The sequence below is a fragment of the Somniosus microcephalus genome, chromosome 14, assembly GCF_052327205.1.
Source record: "Somniosus microcephalus isolate GS21.2 chromosome 14, FLI_Smic_1.0, whole genome shotgun sequence".
Taxonomy (NCBI): Eukaryota; Metazoa; Chordata; class Chondrichthyes; order Squaliformes; family Somniosidae; genus Somniosus; species Somniosus microcephalus.
In genome coordinates, this window is record NC_141000.1 from 28577756 (window position 1) to 28600763 (window position 23008).

Genomic DNA, 23008 nt, shown 5'->3' on the forward strand with positions numbered 1-23008 from the left:
CATCAGACACTGTCAGTGGACATTGTGGCATCAGACACTGTCAGTGGGCATTGGCATCAGACACTGTCAATGGGCATTGTGGCATCAGACACTGTCAATGGGCATTGTGGCATCAGACACTGTCAATGGGCATTGTGGCATCAGACACTCAGTGGACATTGTGGCATCAGACACTGTCGGTGGGCATTGTGGCATCAGACACTGTCAATGGGCATTGTGGCATTAGACACTGTCAATGGACATTGTGGCATCAGACACTGTCAGTGGGCATTGTGGCATCAGGCACTGTCAATGGGCATTGTGGCATCAGACACTGTCAGTGGACATTGTGGCATCAGACACTGTCAGTGGGCATTGTGGCATCAGACACTGTCAGTGGGCATTGTGGCATCAGACACTCAGTGGGCATTGTGGCATCAGACACTGTCAGTGGACATTGTGGCATCAGACACTGTCAGTGGGCATTGTGGCATCAGACACTGTCAATGGGCATTGGCATCAGACACTGTCAATGGGCATTGTGGCATCAGACACTGTCAATGGGCATTGTGGCATCAGACACTGTCGGTGGGCATTGTGGCATCAGACACTGTCAATGGGCATTGTGGCATTAGACACTGTCAATGGACATTGTGGCATCAGACACTGTCAGTGGGCATTGTGGCATCAGGCACTGTCAATGGGCATTGTGGCATCAGACACTGTCAGTGGACATTGTGGCATCAGACACTGTCAGTGGGCATTGTGGCATCAGACACTGTCAGTGGGCATTGTGGCATCAGACACTCAGTGGGCATTGTGGCATCAGACACTGTCAGTGGACATTGTGGCATCAGACACTGTCAGTGGGCATTGTGGCATCAGACACTGTCAATGGGCATTGGCATCAGACACTGTCAATGGGCATTGTGGCATCAGACACTGTCAATGGGCATTGTGGCATCAGACACTGTCAGTGGGCATTGTGGCATCAGACACTGTCAATGGGCATTGTGGCATCAGACACTGTCAATGGGCATTGTGGCATCAGACACTGTCAATGGGCACTGTGGCATCAGACACTGTCAATGGGCATTGGCATCAGACACTGTCAATGGGCATTGTGGCATCAGACACTGTCAGTGGACATTGTGGCATCAGACACTGTCAGTGGGCATTGTGGCATCAGACACTGTCAATGGGCATTGTGGCATCAGACACTGTCAATGGGCATTGTGGCATCAGACACTGTCAGTGGGCATTGTGGCATCAAGACACTCAATGGGCATTGTGGCATCAGACACTGTCAATGGGCATTGTGGCATCAGACACTGTCAATGGGCATTGTGGCATCAGACACTGTCAATGGGCATTTTGGCATCAGACACTGTCAATGGGCATTGTGGCATCAGACACTGTCAATGGGCATTGTGGCATCAGACACTGTCAATGGGCATTGTGGCATCAGACACTGTCAGTGGGCATTGTGGCATCAGACACTGTCAGTGGGCATTGTGGCATCAGACACTGTCAATGGACATTGTGGCATCAGACACTGTCAGTGGGCATTGTGGCATCAGACACTGTCAATGGGCATTGTGGCATCAGACACTGTCAGTGGACATTGTGGCATCAGACACTCAATGGGCATTGTGGCATCAGACGGTCAATGGGCATTGTGGCATCAGACACTCAATGGGCATTGTGGCATCAGACACTCAGTGGGCATTGTGGCATCAGACGGTCAATGGGCTCTGGCATCAGACGGTCAATGGGCACTGTGGCATCAGATGGTCAATGGGCATTGGCATCAGACGGTCAATGGGCATTGTGGCATCAGACACTGTCAATGGGCATTGTGGCATCAGACACTGTCAGTGGACATTGTGGCATCAGACACTCAATGGGCATTGTGGCATCAGACGGTCAATGGGCATTGTGGCATCAGACACTCAATGGGCATTGTGGCATCAGACACTCAGTGGGCATTGTGGCATCAGACGGTCAATGGGCTCTGGCATCAGACGGTCAATGGGCACTGTGGCATCAGATGGTCAATGGGCATTGGCATCAGACGGTCAATGGGCATTGTGGCATCAGACACTGTCAATGGGCATTGTGGCATCAGACACTGTCAATGGGCATTGTGGCATCAAACACTGTCAGTAGGCATTGTGGCATCAGACACTGCCAGTGGGCACTGGCATCAGACACTGTCAATGGGCACTGTGGCATCAGACACTGTCAATGGGCTCTGTGGCATCAAACACTGTCAATGGGCACTGTGGCATCAGACACTGTCAGTAGGCATTGTGGCATCAGACACTGCCAGTGGGCACTGGCATCAGACACTGTCAATGGGCACTGTGGCATCAGACACTGTCAATGGGCTCTGTGGCATCAAACACTGTCAATGGGCACTGTGGCATCAGATACTCAATGGGCACTGGCATCAGACACTGCCAGTGGGCACTGGCATCAGATGGTGTCAATGGGCATTGTGTCATCAGACGGTGTCAGTAGGCACTGTGGCACCCGACACTGTCAATGGGCAGTTATCTCCCTTCAAACCCTTTTCCTTCATCCACCTATCCAATCTAAACTTGAATGTTGACATTATTCCTGTCACAACCACTGACCCTTTAGGTGAATTCCACAGCCTCACAACTCTCTGCTTGAAGAGGTTTCTTCCGTCCTCTGTTCTAAATCTCTTACATTTAATCTTGTATCGATTTCCTCATGTTTCTATCTACCCTCGCCCATCCTTTCATCATTTTCAACATTTTGCCACGTAATCTGCATTTTTATAACAAGGTAAGCCTCAATTTTTCAAGTCTTCATAATTGTATTTCCTCATACCAGGCCACATCCAAGTTAATATGCGTCACCCCCTCTCTAAAGCCTCAATATCCTTCCTATAGAGTGGAGACACAAGTACTTCAATAACTTGCATTTCAAATTTCATGGATTCCTTTTATGAAATTTTTTTTTTTATAATTGCCATTTCTGGAATGTATTACTTAAAAATTTGAGAGGTCACACCCCCCAACGCAGAGAAAGGATACTTTGTGTTATATTTTACTATTAATTGTACAATTGCTAAGAATTCATTACACCAGCAGGCAGCTGTGGCTCAGTTTGTTCGTTGCTCTCCCATGGTATGGCTCAGAGACAACATTAAAACGTGATATAGAAGAAAAATATTGTATTATATATTTCCTGCTGCTCTCTTACCTGTATTGTGTATATATATTTATTAATTTTATATAATATAAATTAATCCTTCCCCATTTACCTTTCGACCCTCACTGTAAATTTGTAAAGGAATTTTAATTTTTGCAGCCCAAAAAGATTCAGTTGAAGCAGGCTTGTGACATCACGATGATCTCGGACCAAAGACAGCTGAGATTTTCCAGTCATATTGTTCCCACGGACCAATCATAGCGCTCAAAATGAATAAGCAGTGGTTACCATGGAAATAGTCTTGTAATGACCAGGGACCAATGAGAAGCAGCTATCACCCAGCAATAACATACCAGTTCTTTCCGTCATGTGATGATGGACCAAACATAGCACTGAAAGATGCCCTTGTTCAAAAGTGGTTACCATTGGCTGATGTTGCTAAAAAATGTGATTAAGCAAGATGATGGATATCTCTCAGTGAATTACATGTCAGTAGACCAATTGTAAGGTTGCTACGTTCTTAAAAAAAAGAAAAAGAAAGTGCTATAATGCTTCATCTTATCAAATAAATAGGCATGTTGCTGAGCTGTATGTACAGTATAACTTCACTATGCCCCCTCCAGTTTTAATGATCCCAACAGCAAGACCCAATATTTTTTTTCCCCATTGGTAATCTACTCCAATGAACACGTTTATATCAGGATAAACCCAGACCACCTCTGATACAACAATGGATTTAAGCTGCGGCTAATTATAAGATCACCTGTGATACGTATGCATTCATTGCCTGATAAGACAGCCCACTAAGATATGCACACAAACTGCAGCCAGGCAATGGGGGGTGAAGGTGGCCAAACCCTATGCAGCCGAAAGTCAACGACCTGAAAGCCGTCACCGTGCACTTTCCCCACCCCTCCCTCCCCCAATGCAACATGTGTTCTGCAGCCCGTGGACCAGGGTGTTATTCAGAACTTCAAATGCTGGTGCAGAAAGTTCCTACTGAGCGAGATGATAGAGTGCATGGACAGCAATAAAAACAATCCAGGTGGGCATTCCGCAATGCATACACTGCACACGCAAAGCATGGGAGCAGGTGTCAGAAATGTGTTTTGTGAACGGTTTTAAACATGCTGGATAGTCTGCAGAAAATGGCAATCTGTTATAATGAAGTTCGACTGTATTTGGTCCTTTGTATCCTGTTCCAGAGAAGGCAAGGAACATTTTTCATAAAATGCAGTCTAGTTTTATTAGCTGGTCAGGTAATTTACAATTCCCTAGGTTCAAATTTTTAAATTGAAAGCTGACATTAAAATTACTGGCTGTCACATCCAAGCATAAATTGTAAGAATCACAGCACTAAATCAGGAAGTCTTACTATATTCATAAGACACCAAAATTATGGCCGTGATTGTTCCCATGTGGTAGGCAAGAGTAGTTTCACTGCCAGTCATTTTATCTGATGGTAATCACCACCATCAGTCTTTCACTTGTTCCTCTTTAGTGACTAGCAGCAGCGCAGATATACTGCAGGAGAGCAAGCTCAACAGAAGTCCTATTGAGCTGCCGTCCTCACGAGTGTTATTTGTGGTAGAGATTAAGGCTGATTTCAAGTTGATTCTGTTCACCTCACATCACGTGTATCCCCGTGGATTTTTGGAGTAGCAGTTGTACTGTTGCAATTAATACAAGTCACACAATGTTGTGCACCCTGCTTGCTTGGCTATGCACTGATGGTAAATCAGTCAGATGGCTGTAAGAAATATGTGACGTTCACACACTGAACTTTCAGTACTTCAATTTTATTTCTGCCCTAGTAAAGATGGAATGGGGGGGAAAAAACAATTGTGTTTTTTTTCCCCCAGCCAGTATTACTGGTAGTAAAGTGGCTGCTTGATGCTCATCACGGTGAAAATTGCTGTGATGTAGTCCGGATATTGATCATCTAATGGGTGCTTCTGATGAAGATGAGGGTCAGTGGCTGCACACTAAAACTGAGTTTTAATATTTAAAAAGGAGGCCTGATTTATATGTTGTCTTGAAGGGGAAAATAGTATCCATTCAAAAGATGGAGTTTTTAAAAATATGAGCCCAGTCTGTTATTACTGTAGAATATATGTGTGATACTGTATATTAAGTTTTTAAAAATGATTTAAACTAGATTTCCGTGTTTCAGACTAATCTCCTAGGTAACCGTAGCTCCTTGCACCCCAGAGAGTGTTTTCACTTGCCTGATATCTTGGTTAAATTCAGTTACTGGTTCTTTCCTGTGTCTCCACAGGATCTTCCTTGTGTTTGGAAGGCAGCCGATTAAGGCAACACTAGACCTTGTCTTAGTCTTTAACTTTCAAACAAATTTATTAAACAGAAACAAAACTCGCAAAAGTTCCAGTATAATACAACAAATATTTTTACAGCAGCTGTTAAACTTAGTTCTTTTGTATAGTTAAAAATAAAATCACGATTGCTCTGCTAAAACAAACTGATACGTCATTTCCTTATAAGCAGTTCTTTTCTTTTTCACACCATCTATGAAAGCGATTCGGTCTGACAAATTCTCTACAAAAGGCTCCGGACTCATCGATAAGAAAAAGACAAGCTCGTAAATGCCTTCAAAAAGTCACCAGGCTCCAATGAATTTAAATAACTGTTAAAATTCAAAAGTGGCTGCCAATCAAAAATATATTTGAACAAATCACATAAGATGTTTTCTTTTGAATTGCTAGGCTAGGCTCCTCCCTTGGACAACAAACACTGATTTCAGCAACAAAGTATGAGCTGGAACATTCTTGTGTGTGTGAAGCTGATTTTTAACCCCTGATGTACCATGACACATCTAAAGAAGCCCATACCAAGCTAAATGTGAAGAAAAAATGATTTTTTTTTTAAATCACAGTATTCTTATAATTATTCTGAGAAACAAGAAAAGCAGCCATTGTAACAGGCTTTATTATAGGATGAGTATGATAGGGGTCAGCCATGGCTCAGTGGTAGCACCCTTGCTGTGAGTCAAATGGTTGTGGGTTTACGTCCCGCCCCAGAGACTTCAGCACCTAATCTAGGCTGGCACTCCAGTGCAGTGCTGAGGGAGTGCTGCACTGTCGGAGGTCCCATCTTTCGGATGAGACATTAAACCGAGGCTCCATCTGCCCCCTCAAGTGGACAGAAAATATTTTATGGCAAGATTTTGAAGAAGAGCAGGGGAGTTCTCCCCTGTGTCCTAGCCAATATTTAACCCTCAACCAATATCACTAAAACAGATTATCTGGGCATTATCACATTGCTGTTTGTGGGAGCTCGCTGTACGCAAATTGTTATGTTTCCTGCATTACAACAGTGACTACACTTCAAAAGTACTTCATTGGTTGTAAAGCACTTTGGGACATCCCAAGGTCATGCATGGCACTATATAAATGCAAGGTTTTCTTTCTTTTCATTTTAGCATAGATTGAGCTTTGCTGCACCACTGAACTTACCTCAAAATGTTTTTGTATTTTCTTCATATTGCTAATTCTCTTCATATTATTAATTCTGTCTGTCTTCATAGGAACTGATGTTGTTATTGTGAAAAATGGGAGAAGAATATGTGGCACAGGAGGCTGCCTAGCCAATGCACCTTTGCATCAGAACAAAAGTTACTTTGAATTCAAAGTCCAATCAACAGGTCAGTAAATATGTCACCAGGGCCGCCCTAATATAGTCCTTTAATGGCCATTTAGTGGAGCCCACTTCGTAACCAATTTGGCCTCGATACCTAACCATTGCATTTTCGCTCTGTTGGCTGTTTTGGCCCTATGCCTGCTGTCGTCGTTCCATTCAGGTGTCTAAATGCGGTTCCGCTGTCTCACCTGTGGTCTGCTTGGGTCTTTTCTGAGCTAGAACCGGAATAAAATTTTATTTGTTTCAAAGTGAACCACAGACTTTCAATTATTGGAACGTAAGCTGACATTCAACCCAATGTGTAAAACATCAATACATCAATCAATATCATAGAATGTGGTATAAATGTTCTATTCAGCCACAGTTACTCCCCAACCCACCCTGCATTCCCCTTTCTAAAGAACCCACCAAGCAGAAACCATGAACAGTGAAGACACAGAGAACAAACAGAAGTACACACTTTTCCATTCAAGGACATTCCCAGTAAGCCCATCACAATTCCCTGGCCCCAGGAGAGAAGCTTGAACCTGGACAACTACACAGAAAGAACCTTCCATATGCAACTTCTCAGTTCTGTACTTCAATCCCTTCGCCAATCAGCTGGCACAGCTCAACCTTTCCCACATTATAAAGTGCCAGTCTCTCCAGATTCATATTCTTAAGGGCTGCGTCGATGCAGTGGGATTCCATAGGTGGCTTTTCTGAGTGCCATGCCAGGAGAGTGAGCCTCTGCACCACCAGCAGTGCCAGTAGAATCAATCTGGTGAACACTGGTGCTTTCACGTCTAATATTAATCCCAACACATATTTTAGGATCATTGTCAATTGCTACACCCCCTACCCTGATTATGGAATGCAATTGTATAAATTCAAGTTGTTGGTGTGGCACCCACAGTAACCCGCTCGCAGTAGAGAGAGATTTTAGGATAGTGTCACAACATCAACATCTACCCTCTGAGTAGTCCAATTTAGCCATTCTATGCAGGGTAAAATTGAATCTGTGGAAGATCTTGAACCATATCAACGTTACCTGTACACTACCGGATACTAAACATGTTTTAGACCAAATGGTTGGCTAATTAAAGCCAAGATCCTTCTCCCAGAGCTGTTGAGTTTTGTAAATTATCTATCTCCCATTTAAGTAAATATCTTGTGGACTTTAGTTTTGTAGGTTTTTTTGCTGGATAAAATTCTCACGTTCTGAGGCATCCATAGGCTGCCTGCGGTCCTGGGAATGGTCTTAATGCCGTCGAAACTACAAGAACATGTATAATTGATAATGTGACGGCCTGAATTGTGTGTTGGAATGACTTGCGGAATCCTTCTTCATAAACATCTAACAGCTGACTCTCACTTTTGCCCAGGCATGGAGCGTAAATGAGGATTGCTCCATAAAGGTGCTGCCATAGAATGTGATAAGTCCGTCTTAAGCCAGCATTGATAGGCAAGTAGCTCTGACAAAAGGAGCATATTATTTAAGAGACTTCAAGCCTGTGGTAGGAGCATTAAAAAAATTATTATATGGGGAGATTACTTCAGGTTCCCCACCCTCTCCAGTTGCAGCCAACACACACCCTTTACTGTGAGTAAACCATATATCAAAGTTTGAGTGCCCAGTCATATAATTTGGATCTATCAGGTCCAAACCACACGTTGTCTTGTTCTTCTGCATTCTGGTTAAGCTTAATTGTGGGTGTTCTCCTTCTTCATGCGCCCCCCCCCCCCCCCCCCATTAACTTTGTATCCTAAAATCAGGCCATAATCCTTAATTAATGCTATCAGATATAGGAGGAAGGATTGGAGGTTCTGTAACAAAAATATGTCCGTTGCACAGTGAGAGAGCATTACTACATGCAGGCTTTCAGTAATACTTGCCCCAACTTGGGCAGGAAGGTTTTGTAGAGTTGTTATACCCTGTACCTCATGACTTACCCCTTGCAAGTCTTATTGCCCTTCCCACCTCAGCTAGCTATATGGGCCACTCCGATTGATCGGATAGTGATCTGGTTTTGGGGTAATAACGCCTACACATAAGTGGTCATTCTCAAGGCCTACCACCTGGGATTCTGATTGGTACAGAAACTCAAAATTCTGCTTAATTTCAACAGTCAGTCTCTGCTCTCCTTTCCTAGTCCTTGGTGCTTCAAATGTCTGTACAGAACCTTCCCACTTGATCTCCTTTATCAAAAGAACTTTTGCTTATTTATCCAAATTCTGTTTGTTCTGCAAGTAACTATTTAAGATTATGTTTAACCTTTATTAACCTACGAGTGTTTCTTCTGAATATGTAACTCTGTGCCACATCCCCAGTTGGTGACCCTGAGCCCATAGCATGGACAGCCTCTCTGCTTTCTCTTTCTTTCTCGTGGGGCTGGAGGAGATTACAGAGATAGGGAGGGGTGAGGCCATGGATTTGAAAACAAGGATGAGAGTTTTGAAATCGAGGCGTTGCATAACCAGGAGCCAATGTAGGTCAGCAAGTACAGGGGTGATGGGTGAACAGGACTTGGTGCGAGTTAGGACACGGGCAGCCGAGTTTTGGATGACCTCAAGTTTACGTAATGTAGAATATGGGAGGCATTGGAATAGGCAAGTTCTAGAGGTAACAAAGGCATGGATGAGCTGAGGCAGGGGCAGAGACGGACGATGTTACAGAGGTGGAAATAGGCGGTTTTAGTTATGCCACGGATATGTGGTCGGAAGCTCATTTCGGGGTCAAATATGACACCAAGGTTGCAAACAGTGTGGTTCAGCCTCAGACAGATGTTAGGGAGAGGGATGGAGTCAATGGCTAGGGAACGGAGTTTGTGGTGGACAAGAGCATGACCCGATAATGCTTTATGTGGTCCAGTCAGATCTGGTGGTGAATGGCTAAACCAGTTGTCCGCTATATCCGTTCAAAGTCTGCGTCCCTTGGACTTAAGGGAGCGAAGATGAGGGCCGTACCGGGGGAATGGCCAGGGTGAGAGAGAGTAATTGTTTTAATAGGGACTAGGGCATCAAAGGTGGTGGTGAGGGTGTGGTTGAGCAGATCGGTAGCTGCAGAAATGTTGTGGTGAATGGAGGGCTAAAGGCTGGACTATTGGGATTTCGTAAGTGCAGTTGTAAGAGAGTTTTTTCCAGGGGCGGACACAGAAGAAAGTAGGGATGTGGGTGGAGAGCGATATGAGGAAGTGGTCAGAGATGGCCTTATCTGCGATTGACACGATGGGAGTAGCGAGGCCACGAGAGATGGCAAGGTCGAGGGGGTGGCCGTGATTATGGGTTAGGGAGTTTACATGGAGGGAGAGATTAAGGAAAGATAGGAGGGTAGTGAACTCAGAGGAGAGAGAGCATGATGAATTGAGATGGAGGTTGAAATCACCGAGGATAAGAAGTTGCTCGGTGCAGAGGTTGAGTGAGGAAAGCAGTGAAGATATCTCAGTGCTAAAAATTTTATGGTACTTGGGTGGACGATAGAGAACGAGAATTTTAAATGAGAGGTGAGAAGGGTGGAATAAGGTGAGGAGCTCAGAGGAGGAGAAAGTGCCAGAGGAGTAGGGGGACTGACCAAGGTGTGATTTGGTGATGAGAGCTACACTGCCACCACGGCGGTCTGGGCGGGATAAGTGGTGGAAGGTATAACCAGGCAGGGAGGCTTCATTTAAGGGTAAGGTGTCATCACCCCTCAGCCAAGTTTCCGTCAGGGCCATGATGTCGATGCAATCATCCATGATAAGCTCATAGATGGCAAGGGCCTTGTTCGCAAGTGAGCGGACATTCTGGTGGGAGATGCGGAGCGGGTCGGTGATGGCTGACCCACTGCCAGCGTCCACAGGGTCAGCGCTGGGAGGGGTGAGTTGGACGGGGAGGAGATTGACAAGATTAGCCCCCATCAGGCGCGCTGGGTGGGAAGGTCGGCGAGAGAGTAGGATGGGACCGTTGGGGTTGCTGCTCATGAGGAGCAGCGACGAGTGCTAAGGTGGGCTTTTCGGAGGATGTAAAGAGAGGCACAGAGGGAAACTGTAGGCTTATCTAAGAGGGGGTCAAGCCTGGGACGGCGGCAGGAGAATAGCAAGGTTGAAGAGTAATGAAGGATTGGGGTAGGGATTTGGGAGGGCAGGGTATCCGAGAGAGGAGAGATGAAAGGAGGCATGACAACAGGAGAGTGCGGTCAGGGAGGGATCGAGAGAAAAGGAAAAGGGGGGAGAAAAAAGTGGAAATAGAAGTGAACGACTTGGGTCCGGAGCGGCAGCCAAAGTGTGCACGCGAATGGACACGGAAAAACTCAGGTTACATAGGTTTGGTTATGTGGTAATTAATTAATTAATAGGATATGTATTTCCTGGTAGTAGAAGGGAATAGATTGGAGACAATAGTAGGGTGACCAGAGTTTAAGCCAGAGGTCCCATGGAGGAATAAAGTTGACATAGGTAGGATGGAGTCAGAATGGAGCATTGGTGAACTGCTGTCCAAGTTCGGAGACAGGTGTAGCAGACGAGTGAAATCCAGAAGCTATTTGAAGGGTAGAGACTTGGAGGATGGAGGTTATTGCTGTAGAGATGCGAATCAGTTGCGGTGCAGAAAGACGATGCCGAAATTGACGCAAGTTGGAGGTTACTGTAGATCAAAAGTGGCAGAGAAAATGTAAAACCACAAGCCAGCAACCAGCAAAGCTGAAAAACCAGTACAATGAGTCACCGGGCAGCAGTGAAACAGCAGCTGCTAGCCAGAAGCCAACAAAGCTGAAAAACCAGTAGAACCAGCTCCGCAGAGAGACAGATGCAGTTTAAAACATTTTTAAAAATTTTAGCAGCAGAATCAGAGACACAGCAGATGAGTCTTACAGTGTAATCCAGTGTAGAAGCATAGTCTTGATGTCCAGAGCAGTTCAGGAAATCGAATTCCAATTTGAGAAAAGAATTCAGCAGCTGAGTGAGAAGCAGAGAGAGCAGATGGGTAGTGGTGGTTTAGAACAGGTAACTTGTAGTTAGGGCTAGAATGCACCAACTGATGGAGCCTGGGTAACTTGAACAGTAGAAGCGAGGAGATTTGGTAGAGAAAGGGCAAAGGATGGTGGAGATTCCCATGGATAGAGGTGAAGCAATGAGGAGCTCGCCTATGGAGCTGCCATCCTTACAGCAACCACTTTATCACTCAGAGTTTGTTTCCTTTTGAAAGCACGTCGTGGCATTTGGAATAATAGGTGTAATTTTGTGTTTGGGATGGTATAGTAGCCATCAGGCCTATCTCGCTGCCAGATATGAAAAGATCCCAGGGCCCCAAAGAGTCTTAATGTTTCTTTGAGAATGGTCCAACTAGATTAAAATCGTCATCACTGCTCCCTCTAAGGTGCGCGGCTGCACGCCCTAATCCTCGAGCTGCCGCGCAGTTGAATTGAAAGGCCGCGCAGGGAGCAGGACAGCAGCAGGAGCGGGAGAGCAGCCCGATAATGACACTCTGATTATCACGATAGCAAAATACTGCGGATGCTGGCAATCCGAAATAACAACAGAAAATGCTGGAAAAACTCAGCAGGCCAGGCAAAATCCGTGGAGAGAGCAATAGAGTCTGATTATCACCACCAACGGCTTTACAGCCCTCTGCACATGCGCGGTATTGTGGAGCCGTGCATGCACACCTGATCCCCTTCTGCGCGGTTTTGCCGAAGTCGCGCATGTGCAGTACCCCACCATTGCGGCCTACAGTACAAGCCACACTTTGCAACAAGATGACTGGATCTGTTGGGGTGGGGGAGGGACAGAGAGCGACTGGAGGGAGAGGCCGGGGGAGAGAGAGAAGCGAGGCCGGGGGGGAGAGAGAAGCGAGGCCGGGGGGGAGAGAGAAGCGAGGCCGGGGGGGAGAGAGAAGCGAGGCCGGGGGGGGAGAGAGAAGCGAGGCCGGGGGGGGGGGGGGGGGGGAGAGAAGCGAGGCCGGGGGGGGGGGGGGGGGGGGAGAGAAGCGAGGCCGGGGGGGGAGAGCGAGAAGCGAGGCCGGGGGCGGGGGTGGAGAGCGAGAAGCGAGGCCGGGGGGGGGGGGGAGGAGAAGCGAGGCCGGGGGGGGGGGGGAGAGAAACGAGGCCGGGGGGGGGGGGAGAGAAACGAGGCCGGGGGGGGGGGGGGGGAGAGAAACGAGGCCGGGGGGGGGGAGAGAAACGAGGCGGGGGGGGGGGGGGGAGAAGCGAGGCCGGGGGGGGAGAGAGAAGCGAGGCCGGGGGGGGGGAGAGCGAGAAGCGAGGCCGGGGGGGGGAGAGCGAGAAGCGAGGCGGGGGAGAGCGAGAAGCGAGGCCGGGGGAGAGCGAGAGAAGCGAGGCCGGGGGGGAGAGAGAAGCGAGGCCCGATGAGAGTGAGAGGCTGAGGGGGAGAGAGACTGGGGAGAGAGAGAGAGACTGGGTGAGAGAAGTGAGACGGGGAGGTTAGAGAGAGAGAGACTTGGGGGAGGGAGAGAGAGAGAGAGACTTGGGGGAGGGAGGGAGAGAGAGAGACTTGGGGAGGGGAGAGAGCGAGACTTGGGGAGGGAGAGAGAGAGAGAGACTTGGGGAGGGAGAGAGAGAGAGAGAGACTTGGGGGAGGGAGAGAGAGACTTGGGGGAGGGAGAGAGAGACTTGGGGGAGGGAGAGAGAGAGAGAGACTGGGGGGAGGGAGAGCGAGACTTGGGGAGGGAGAGAGAGACTTGGGGGAGGGAGAGAGACTTGAGGGAGAGAGAGAGAGACTTGGGGGAGGGAGAGAGAGAGAGAGACTGGGGGAGGGAGAGAGAGAGAGAGACTGGGGGGAGGGAGAGAGAGAGAGAGACTGGGGGGAGGGAGAGAGAGAGAGAGACTGGGGGGAGGGAGAGAGAGAGAGAGACTTGGAGGGAGAGAGAGAGACTTGGGGGAGAGAGAGAGAGACTTGGGGGAGAGAGAGAGAGAGAGACTTGGGGGAGGGGGAGAGAGAGAGAGACTTGGGGGAGGGAGAGAGAGAGAGACTTGGGGGAGGGAGAGAGAGAGACTTGGGGGAGGGAGAGAGAGAGACTTGGGGGAGAGAGAGAGAGACTTGGGGGAGAGAGGGAGACTGGGGGGAGGGGGAGAGAGAGAGACTTGGGGGAGGGAGAGAGAGAGAGAGACTTGGGGGAGGGAGAGAGACGAGGGAGAGAGAGAGAGACTTGGGGGAGGGAGAGAGAGAGAGACTTGGGGGAGGGAGAGAGAGAGAGACTTGGGGAGAGAGAGAGAGAGAGAGACTTGGGGGAGGGAGAGAGAGAGAGACTTGGGGGAGAGAGAGAGAGACTTGGGGGAGGGGGAGAGAGAGAGACTTGGGGAGAGAGAGAGAGAGACTTGGGGGAGGGAGAGAGAGACTTGGGGGAGGGGAGGGAGAGAGAGACTTGGGGGAGAGAGAGAGAGAGAGAGACTGGAGGGAGAGAGAGAGAGACTTGGGGGAGAGAGAGAGACTGGGGGGAGGGAGAGAGAGAGAGAGAGACTGGGGGGAAGAGAGAGAGAGAGAGAGACTGGGGGAGGGAGAGAGAGAGAGAGAGAGACTGGGGGGAGGGAGAGAGAGAGAGACTTGGGGGAGGGAGAGAGAGAGAGACTTGGGGGAGGGAGAGAGAGAGAGACTTGGGGGAGGGAGAGAGAGAGAGACTTGGGGGAGGGAGAGAGAGAGAGACTTGGGGGAGGGAGAGAGAGAGACTTGGGGGAGGGAGAGAGAGAGACTTGGGGGAGGGGGAGAGAGAGAGACTTGGGGGAGGGGGAGAGAGAGAGACTTGGGGGAGGGAGAGAGAGAGAGAGACTTGGGGGAGGGAGAGAGAGAGACTTGGGGGAGGGAGAGAGAGAGAGACTGGAGGGAGAGAGAGACTTGGGGGAGGGTGAGAGAGAGAGAGAGACTTGGGGAGGGAGAGAGAGACTTGGGGAGGGAGAGAGAGAGACTTGGGGGAGGGAGAGAGAGAGAGACTTGGGGGGGGGGGAGGGAGAGAGAGAGAGAGAGACTTGGGAGAGGGAGAGAGAGACTTGGGGGAGGGAGAGAGAGAGAGCCTTGGGGGAGAGAGAGAGAGAGAGACTTGGGGGAGGGGGAGGGAGAGAGAGACTTGGGGGAGGGAGAGGGAGAGAGAGACTTGGGGGAGGGAGAGGGAGAGAGAGAGAGACTTGGGGGAGGGAGAGGGAGAGAGAGACTTGGGGGAGGGAGAGAGAGAGACTTGGGGGAGGGAGAGAGAGAGAGAGACTTGGGGGAGGGAGAGAGAGAGAGACTTGGGGGAGGGGGAGGGAGAGAGAGACTTGGGGGAGGGGGAGGGAGAGAGAGACGAGGGGGAGGGGGAGGGAGAGAGAGACTTGGGGGAGGGGGGAGGGCGAGAGAGACTTGGGGGAGGGAGAGGGAGAGAGAGACTTGGGGGAGGGAGAGAGAGAGACTTGGAGGGAGGGAGAGAGAGACTTGAGGGAGGGAGAGAGAGACTTGGGGGAGGGAGGGAGAGAGAGACTTGGGGGAAGGCGAGAGAGAGACTTGGGGGAGGGAGAGAGAGAGAGACTTGGGGGAGGGGGAGAGAGAGAGAGACTGGGGGGAGGGAGATAGAGAGACTGGGGGGAGGGAGAGAGAGAGACTTGGGGGAGGGGGAGAGAGAGAGAGAGACTTGGGGGAGGGAGAGAGAGAGAGACTGGGGGGAGGGAGAGAGAGACTTGGGGGAGGGGGAGAGAGAGAGACTTGGGGGAGGGGGAGAGAGAGAGACTTGGGGGAGGGAGAGAGAGGGAGACTTGGGGGGGAGAGAGAGAGAGAGAGACTTGGGGGAGGGATAGAGAGAGAGACTTGGGGGAGCGGGAGAGAGAGAGACTTGGGGGAGGGGGAGAGAGAGAGAGACTTGGGGGAGGGAGAGAGAGAGAGACTTGGGGGAGGGAGAGAGAGAGAGACTTGGGGGAGGGGGAGAGAGAGAGAGACTTGGGGGAGGGAGAGAGAGAGACTTGGGGGAGGGGGGAGAGAGAGAGAGAGACTTGGGGGAGGGGGAGAGAGAGACTTGGGGGAGGGGGAGAGAGAGACTTGGGGGAGGGAGGGAGAGAGAGACTTGGGGGAGGGAGGGAGAGAGAGACTTGGGGAGAGAGAGAGACTTGGGGGAGGGAGGGAGAGAGAGACTTGGGGGAGGGAGAGAGAGAGAGACTTGGGGGGGGGGAGGGAGAGAGAGAGAGACTTGGGGGAGGGAGAGAGAGAGAGAGACTTGGGGGAGGGAGAGAGAGAGAGAGAGACTTGGGGGAGGGAGAGAGAGAGAGAGAGACTTGGGGAGGGAGAGAGAGAGACTTGGGGGAGGGAGAGAGAGAGACTTGGGGGAGGGAGAGAGAGACTTGGGGGAGAGAGAGAGAGACTTGGGGGAGAGAGAGAGAGACTTGGAGGGAGAGAGAGAGAGAGAGACTGGGGGAAGGGAGAGAGAGAGACTGGGGGGAGGGAGAGAGAGAGACTTGGGGGAGAGAGAGAGAGACTTGGGGGAGGGAGAGAGAGAGAGAGACTGGGGGGAGGGAGAGAGAGAGAGACTTGGGGAGAGAGAGAGACTTGGGGGAGGGGGAGAGAGAGAGAGACTTGGGGGAGAGAGAGAGAGAGACTTGGGGGAGGGGGAGAGAGAGAGACTTGGGGGAGGGAGAGAGAGAGACTTGGGGGAGAGAGAGAGAGAGAGACTTGGGGGAGGGAGAGAGAGAGAGACTTGGGGAGGGAGAGAGAGAGAGAGACTTGGGGGAGGGAGAGAGAGAGAGAGACTTGGGGGAGGGAGAGAGAGAGAGAGACTTGGGGGAGGGAGAGAGAGAGAGAGACTTGGGGGAGGGAGAGAGAGAGACTGGGGGGAGGGAGAGAGAGAGACTGGGGGGAGGGGAGAGGGAGAGAGAGAGACTGGGGGGAGGGAGAGAGAGAGAGAGAGAGACTTGGGGGAGGGAGAGAGAGAGAGACTTGGGGGAGGGAGAGAGAGAGAGACTTGGGGGAGGGAGAGAGAGAGAGACTTGGGGGAGGGGGAGAGAGAGAGAGACTTGGGGGAGGGAGAGAGAGAGAGACTTGGGGGAGGGAGAGAGAGAGAGACTTGGGGAGGGAGAGAGAGAGAGAGACTTGGGGGAGGGAGAGAGAGAGAGAGACTTGGGGGAGGGAGAGAGAGAGAGACTTGGGGGAGGGAGAGAGAGAGAGAGACTTGGGGGAGGGAGAGAGAGAGAGAGACTTGGGGGAGGGAGAGAGAGACTTGGGGGAGGGAGAGAGACTTGGGGAGGGGAGAGAGAGACTTGGGGGAGGGAGAGAGAGAGAGACTTGGGGGAGGGGGAGAGAGAGAGACTTGGGGGAGGGAGAGAGAGAGGGAGACTTGGGGGAGGGAGAGAGAGAGAGAGACTTGGGGGAGGGAGAGAGACTTGGGGGAGGGAGAGAGACTTGGGGGAGGGAGAGAGAGACTTGGGGGAGGGAGAGAGAGAGAGACTTGGGGGAGGGGGAGAGAGAGAGACTTGGGGGAGGGGAGAGGAGAGAGGGGAGAGGAGAGAGAGACTTGGGGGAGGGAGAGAGCGAGCGAGACTTGGGGGAGGGAGAGAGAGAGAGAGACTGGGGGGAGGGAGAGAGAGAGAGAGACGGGGGAGGGAGAGAGAGAGAGAGAGACTTGGGGGAGGGAGAGAGAGAGAGAGACTTGGGGAGGGAGAGAGAGAGAGACTTGGGGGAGGGAGAGAGAGAGAGAGACTTGGGGGAGGGAGAGAGACTTGGGGGAGGGAGAGAGAGAGAGACATGGGGGAGGGAGAGAGACTTGGGGGAGGGAGAGAGACTTGGGGAGGGAGAGAGAAAGAGACTTGGGGGAGGGAGAGAGAGAGAGACTTGGGGGAGGGAGAGAGAGAGACTTGGGGGAGGGAGAGAGAGAGAGACTGGAGGGAGAGAGAGACTTGGGGGAGGGAGAGAGAGAGACTTGGGGAGGGAGAGAGAGACTTGGGGGAGGGGAGAGAGAGAGAGACTTGGGGGAGGGAGAGAGAGAGAGAGAGACTTGGGAGAGGGAGAGAGAGACTTGGGGGAGGGAGAGAGAGAGAGCCTTGGGGGAGAGAGAGAGAGAGACTTGGGGGAGGGGGAGGGAGAGAGAGACTTGGGGGAGGGAGAGGGAGAGAGAGACTTGGGGGAGGGAGAGGGAGAGAGAGAGAGACTTGGGGGAGAGAGAGACTTGGGGGAGGGAGAGAGAGAGACTTGGGGGAGGGGGAGAGAGAGAGACTTGGGGGAGGGGGAGAGAGAGAGACTTGGGGGAGGGAGAGAGAGAGAGAGACTTGGGGGAGGGAGAGAGAGAGACTTGGGGGAGGGAGAGAGAGAGAGACTGGAGGGAGAGAGAGACTTGGGGGAGGGTGAGAGAGAGAGAGAGACTTGGGGAGGGAGAGAGAGACTTGGGGGAGGGAGAGAGAGAGACTTGGGGGAGGGAGAGAGAGAGAGACTTGGGGGGGGGAGGGAGAGAGAGAGAGAGAGACTTGGGAGAGGGAGAGAGAGACTTGGGGGAGGGAGAGAGAGAGAGCCTTGGGGGAGAGAGAGAGAGAGAGACTTGGGGGAGGGGGAGGGAGAGAGAGACTTGGGGGAGGGAGAGGGAGAGAGAGACTTGGGGGAGGGAGAGGGAGAGAGAGAGAGACTTGGGGGAGGGAGAGGGAGAGAGAGACTTGGGGGAGGGAGAGAGAGAGACTTGGGGGAGGGAGAGAGAGAGAGAGACTTGGGGGAGGGAGAGAGAGAGAGACTTGGGGGAGGGGGAGGGAGAGAGAGACTTGGGGGAGGGGGAGGGAGAGAGAGACGAGGGGGAGGGGGAGGGAGAGAGAGACTTGGGGGAGGGGGAGGGCGAGAGAGACTTGGGGAGGGAGAGGGAGAGAGAGACTTGGGGGAGGGAGAGAGAGAGACTTGGAGGGAGGGAGAGAGAGACTTGAGGGAGGGAGAGAGAGACTTGGGGGAGGGAGGGAGAGAGAGACTTGGGGGAAGGCGAGGAGAGAGGACTTGGGGGAGGGAGAGAGAGAGAGACTTGGGGGAGGGGGGAGAGAGAGAGAGACTGGGGGGAGGGAGATAGAGAGACTGGGGGGAGGGAGAGAGAGAGACTTGGGGGAGGGGGAGAGAGAGAGAGAGACTTGGGGGAGGGGGAGAGAGAGAGAGAGACTTGGGGGAGGGAGAGAGAGAGAGACTGGGGGGAGGGAGAGAGAGACTTGGGGGAGGGGGAGAGAGAGAGACTTGGGGGAGGGGGAGAGAGAGAGACTTGGGGGAGGGAGAGAGAGGGAGACTTGGGGGGGAGAGAGAGAGAGAGAGACTTGGGGGAGGGATAGAGAGAGAGACTTGGGGGAGCGGGAGAGAGAGAGACTTGGGGGAGGGGGAGAGAGAGAGAGACTTGGGGGAGGGAGAGAGAGAGAGAGACTTGGGGGAGGGAGAGAGAGAGAGAGACTTGGGGGAGGGGAGAGGGGAGAGAGAGAGAGACTTGGGGGAGGGAGAGAGAGAGACTTGGGGGAGGGGGAGAGAGAGAGAGAGACTTGGGGGAGGGGGAGAGAGAGACTTGGGGGAGGGGGAGAGAGAGACTTGGGGGAGGGAGGGAGAGAGAGACTTGGGGGAGGGAGGGAGAGAGAGACTTGGGGGAGAGAGAGAGACTTGGGGGAGGGAGGGAGAGAGAGACTTGGGGGAGGGAGAGAGAGAGAGACTTGGGGGGGGGGGAGGGAGAGAGGAGAGAGACTTGGGGGAGGGAGAGAGAGAGAGAGACTTGGGGGAGGGAGAGAGAGAGAGAGAGACTTGGGGGAGGGAGAGAGAGAGAGAGAGACTTGGGGGAGGGAGAGAGAGAGACTTGGGGGAGGGAGAGAGAGAGACTTGGGGGAGGGAGAGAGAGACTTGGGGGAGAGAGAGAGAGACTTGGGGGGAGAGAGAGAGAGACTTGGAGGGAGAGAGAGAGAGAGAGACTGGGGGAAGGGAGAGAGAGAGACTGGGGGGAGGGAGAGAGAGAGACTTGGGGGAGAGAGAGAGAGACTTGGGGGAGGGAGAGAGAGAGAGAGACTGGGGGGAGGGGAGAGAGAGAGAGACTTGGGGGAGAGAGAGAGACTTGGGGGAGGGGGAGAGAGAGAGACTTGGGGGAGAGAGAGAGAGAGACTTGGGGGGAGGGGGAGAGAGAGAGACTTGGGGGAGGGAGAGAGAGAGACTTGGGGGAGAGAGAGAGAGAGAGACTTGGGGGAGGGAGAGAGAGAGAGACTTGGGGGAGGGAGAGAGAGAGAGAGACTTGGGGGAGGGAGAGAGAGAGAGAGAGACTTGGGGGAGGGAGAGAGAGAGAGAGACTTGGGGGAGGGAGAGAGAGAGAGAGACTTGGGGGAGGGAGAGAGAGAGACTGGGGGGAGGGAGAGAGAGAGACTGGGGGGAGGGAGAGGGGAGAGAGAGAGACTGGGGGGAGGGAGAGAGAGAGAGAGAGAGACTTGGGGGAGGGAGAGAGAGAGAGACTTGGGGGAGGGAGAGAGAGAGAGAGACTTGGGGGAGGGAGAGAGAGAGAGACTTGGGGGAGGGGGAGAGAGAGAGAGACTTGGGGGAGGGAGAGAGAGAGAGACTTGGGGGAGGGAGAGAGAGAGAGACTTGGGGGAGGGAGAGAGAGAGAGAGACTTGGGGAGGGAGAGAGAGAGAGAGACTTGGGGGAGGGAGAGAGAGAGAGAGACTTGGGGGAGGGAGAGAGAGAGAGAGACTTGGGGAGGGAGAGAGAGAGAGAGAGACTTGGGGGAGGGAGAGAGACTTGGGGGAGGGAGAGAGACTTGGGGGAGGGAGAGAGAGACTTGGGGGAGGGAGAGAGAGAGAGACTTGGGGGAGGGGGAGAGAGAGAGACTTGGGGGGAGGAGAGAGAGAGGGAGACTTGGGGGAGGGAGAGAGAGAGAGAGACTTGGGGGAGGGAGAGAGACTTGGGGGAGGGAGAGAGACTTGGGGGAGGGAGAGAGAGACTTGGGGGAGGGAGAGAGAGAGAGACTTGGGGGAGGGGGAGAGAGAGAGACTTGGGGGAGGGAGAGAGAGAGAGGGGAGGAGAGAGAGAGACTTGGGGGGAGGGAGAGAGCGAGCGAGACTTGGGGGAGGGAGAGAGAGAGAGAGACTGGGGGGAGGGAGAGAGAGAGAGACTGGGGGAGGGAGAGAGAGAGAGAGACTTGGGGGGAGGGGAGAGAGAGAGAGAGACTTGGGGGAGGGAGAGAGAGAGAGACTTGGGGAGGGAGAGAGAGAGAGAGAGACTTGGGGGGAGAGAGAGAGACTTGGGGGAGGGAGAGAGAGAGACTTGGGAGGAGGGAGAGAGACTTGGGGGAGGGAGGAGAGAGAGACTTGGGGGAGGGAGAGAGAGAGAGACTTGGGGGAGGGGAGAGAGAGAGAGACTTGGGGGGAGGGAGAGAGAGAGACTTGGGGGAGGGGAGAGAGAGAGAGACTTGGGAGGGAGAGAGAGAGACTTGGGGGAGGAGAGAGAGAGAGAGACTTGGGGAGGGAGAGAGAGAGACTTGGGGGAGGGAGAGAGAGACTTGGGGGAGGGAGAGAGAGAGAGACTTGGGGGAGGGAGAGAGAGAGAGAGAGACTTGGGAGGAGGAGAGAGAGACTTGGGGGAGGAGAGAGAGAGAGCTTGGGGGAGGAGAGAGAGAGAGACTTGGGGGAGGGGAGAGGAGAGAGAGAGACTTGGGGGAGGGAGAGGGAGAGAGAGACTTGGGGGAGGGAGAGAGAGAGAGAGAGGACTTGGGGGAGGAGAGAGAGACTTGGGGGAGGGAGAGGGAGAGAGAGACTTGGGGGAGGGAGAGAGAGAGACTTGGGGGGAGGGGAGAGAGAGAGAGACTTGGGGGAGGAGGAGAGAGAGAGACTTGGGGGAGGGGAGAGAGAGAGACTTGGGGGAGGGGGAGGAGAGAGAGAGACTTGGGGAGGGAGAGGGAGAGAGAGACTTGGGGGAGGGAGAGAGAGAGACTTGGAGGGAGGAGAGAGAGAGACTTGGGGAGGGAGAGAGAGAGACTTGGGGGAGGGAGAGGAGAGAGAGACTTGGGGGAGGGAGAGAGAGAGAGACTTGGGGGAGGGAGAGAGAGAGAGACTTGGGGGAGGGGAGAGAGAGAGAGACTTGGGGGAGGGAGAGAGAGAGACTTGGGGGAGGGAGAGAGAGAGGACTTGGGGGAGGGGAGAGAGAGAGAGAGACTTGGGGGAGGGAGAGAGAGAGAGACTGGGGGAGGAGAGAGAGAGAGAGACTTGGGGGAGGGGGAGAGAGAGAGACTTGGGGAGGGAGAGAGAGAGAGACTTGGGGGAGGGGAGAGAGAGAGAGACTTGGGGGAGGGAGGAGAGAGAGAGACTTGGGGAGGGGAGAGAGAGAGAGACTTGGGGGAGGGAGAGAGAGAGAGACTTGGGGGAGGGGGAGAGAGAGACTTGGGGGAGGGAGGAGAGAGAGAGACTTGGGGGAGGGAGGAGAGAGAGAGACTTGGGGGAGAGAGAGAGGACTTGGGGGAGGGAGGGAGAGAGAGACTTGGGGGAGGGAGAGAGAGAGAGACTTGGGGGGGGAGGGAGAGAGAGAGACTTGGGGGAGGGAGAGAGAGAGAGAGACTTGGGGGAGGGAGAGAGAGAGAGAGACTTGGGGAGGGAGAGAGAGAGAGAGACTTGGGGGAGGGAGAGAGAGAGAGAGAGACTTGGGGGAGGAGGAGAGAGAGAGACTTGGGGGAGGGAGGAGAGAGAGAGACTTGGGGGAGGGAGAGAGAGACTTGGGGGAGAGAGAGAGAGAGACTTGGGGGGAGAGAGAGAGAGAGACTTGGGGGAGGGGGAGAGAGAGAGACTTGGGGGAGGGGGAGAGAGAGAGACTTGGGGGAGAGAGAGAGAGAGACTTGGGGGAGGGGAGAGACGAGAGAGACTTGGGGGAGGGAGAGAGAGAGACTTGGGGAGGGAGAGAGAGAGAGACTTGGGGGAGGGAAGAGAGAGAGAGGACTTGGGGAGGGAGAGAGAGAGAGACTTGGGGGAGGGAGAGAGAGAGAGAGACTTGGGGGAGGAGAGAGAGAGAGAGACTTGGGGGAGGGAGAGAGAGAGACTTGGGGGAGGGAGAGAGAGAGACTTGGGGGAGGGAGAGAGAGAGAGAGACTTGGGGGAGGGGAGAGGAGAGAGAGGACTTTGGGGGAGGGAGAGAGACTTGGGGGAGGGAGAGAGACTTGGGGGAGGGAGAGAGAGACTTGGGATGGAGAGAGGAGAGACTTGGGGGAGGGGGAGAGAGAGAGACCTTGGGGGAGGGAGAGAGAGAGGGAGAGAGAGAGAGACTTGGGGGAGGGGAGAGAGCGAGCGAGACTTGGGGGAGGGAG

At 52.9% G+C, this 23008-nt stretch overlaps 1 protein-coding gene across 1 annotated transcript in view; it reads left to right on the top strand.

Annotated features, from left to right (window-relative positions):
- The window catches only part of LOC147107403 (SPRY domain-containing protein 7), a 53655-nt gene that overhangs the window by 2741 nt on the left and 27906 nt on the right, over nt 1-23008 (top strand). Inside the window, exon 2 of the mRNA XM_086006412.1 lies at nt 6707-6823. Within this exon, the coding sequence (XP_085862538.1) occupies nt 6707-6823 (117 nt within the window). The remainder of the gene's footprint in view (nt 1-6706; nt 6824-23008) is intronic.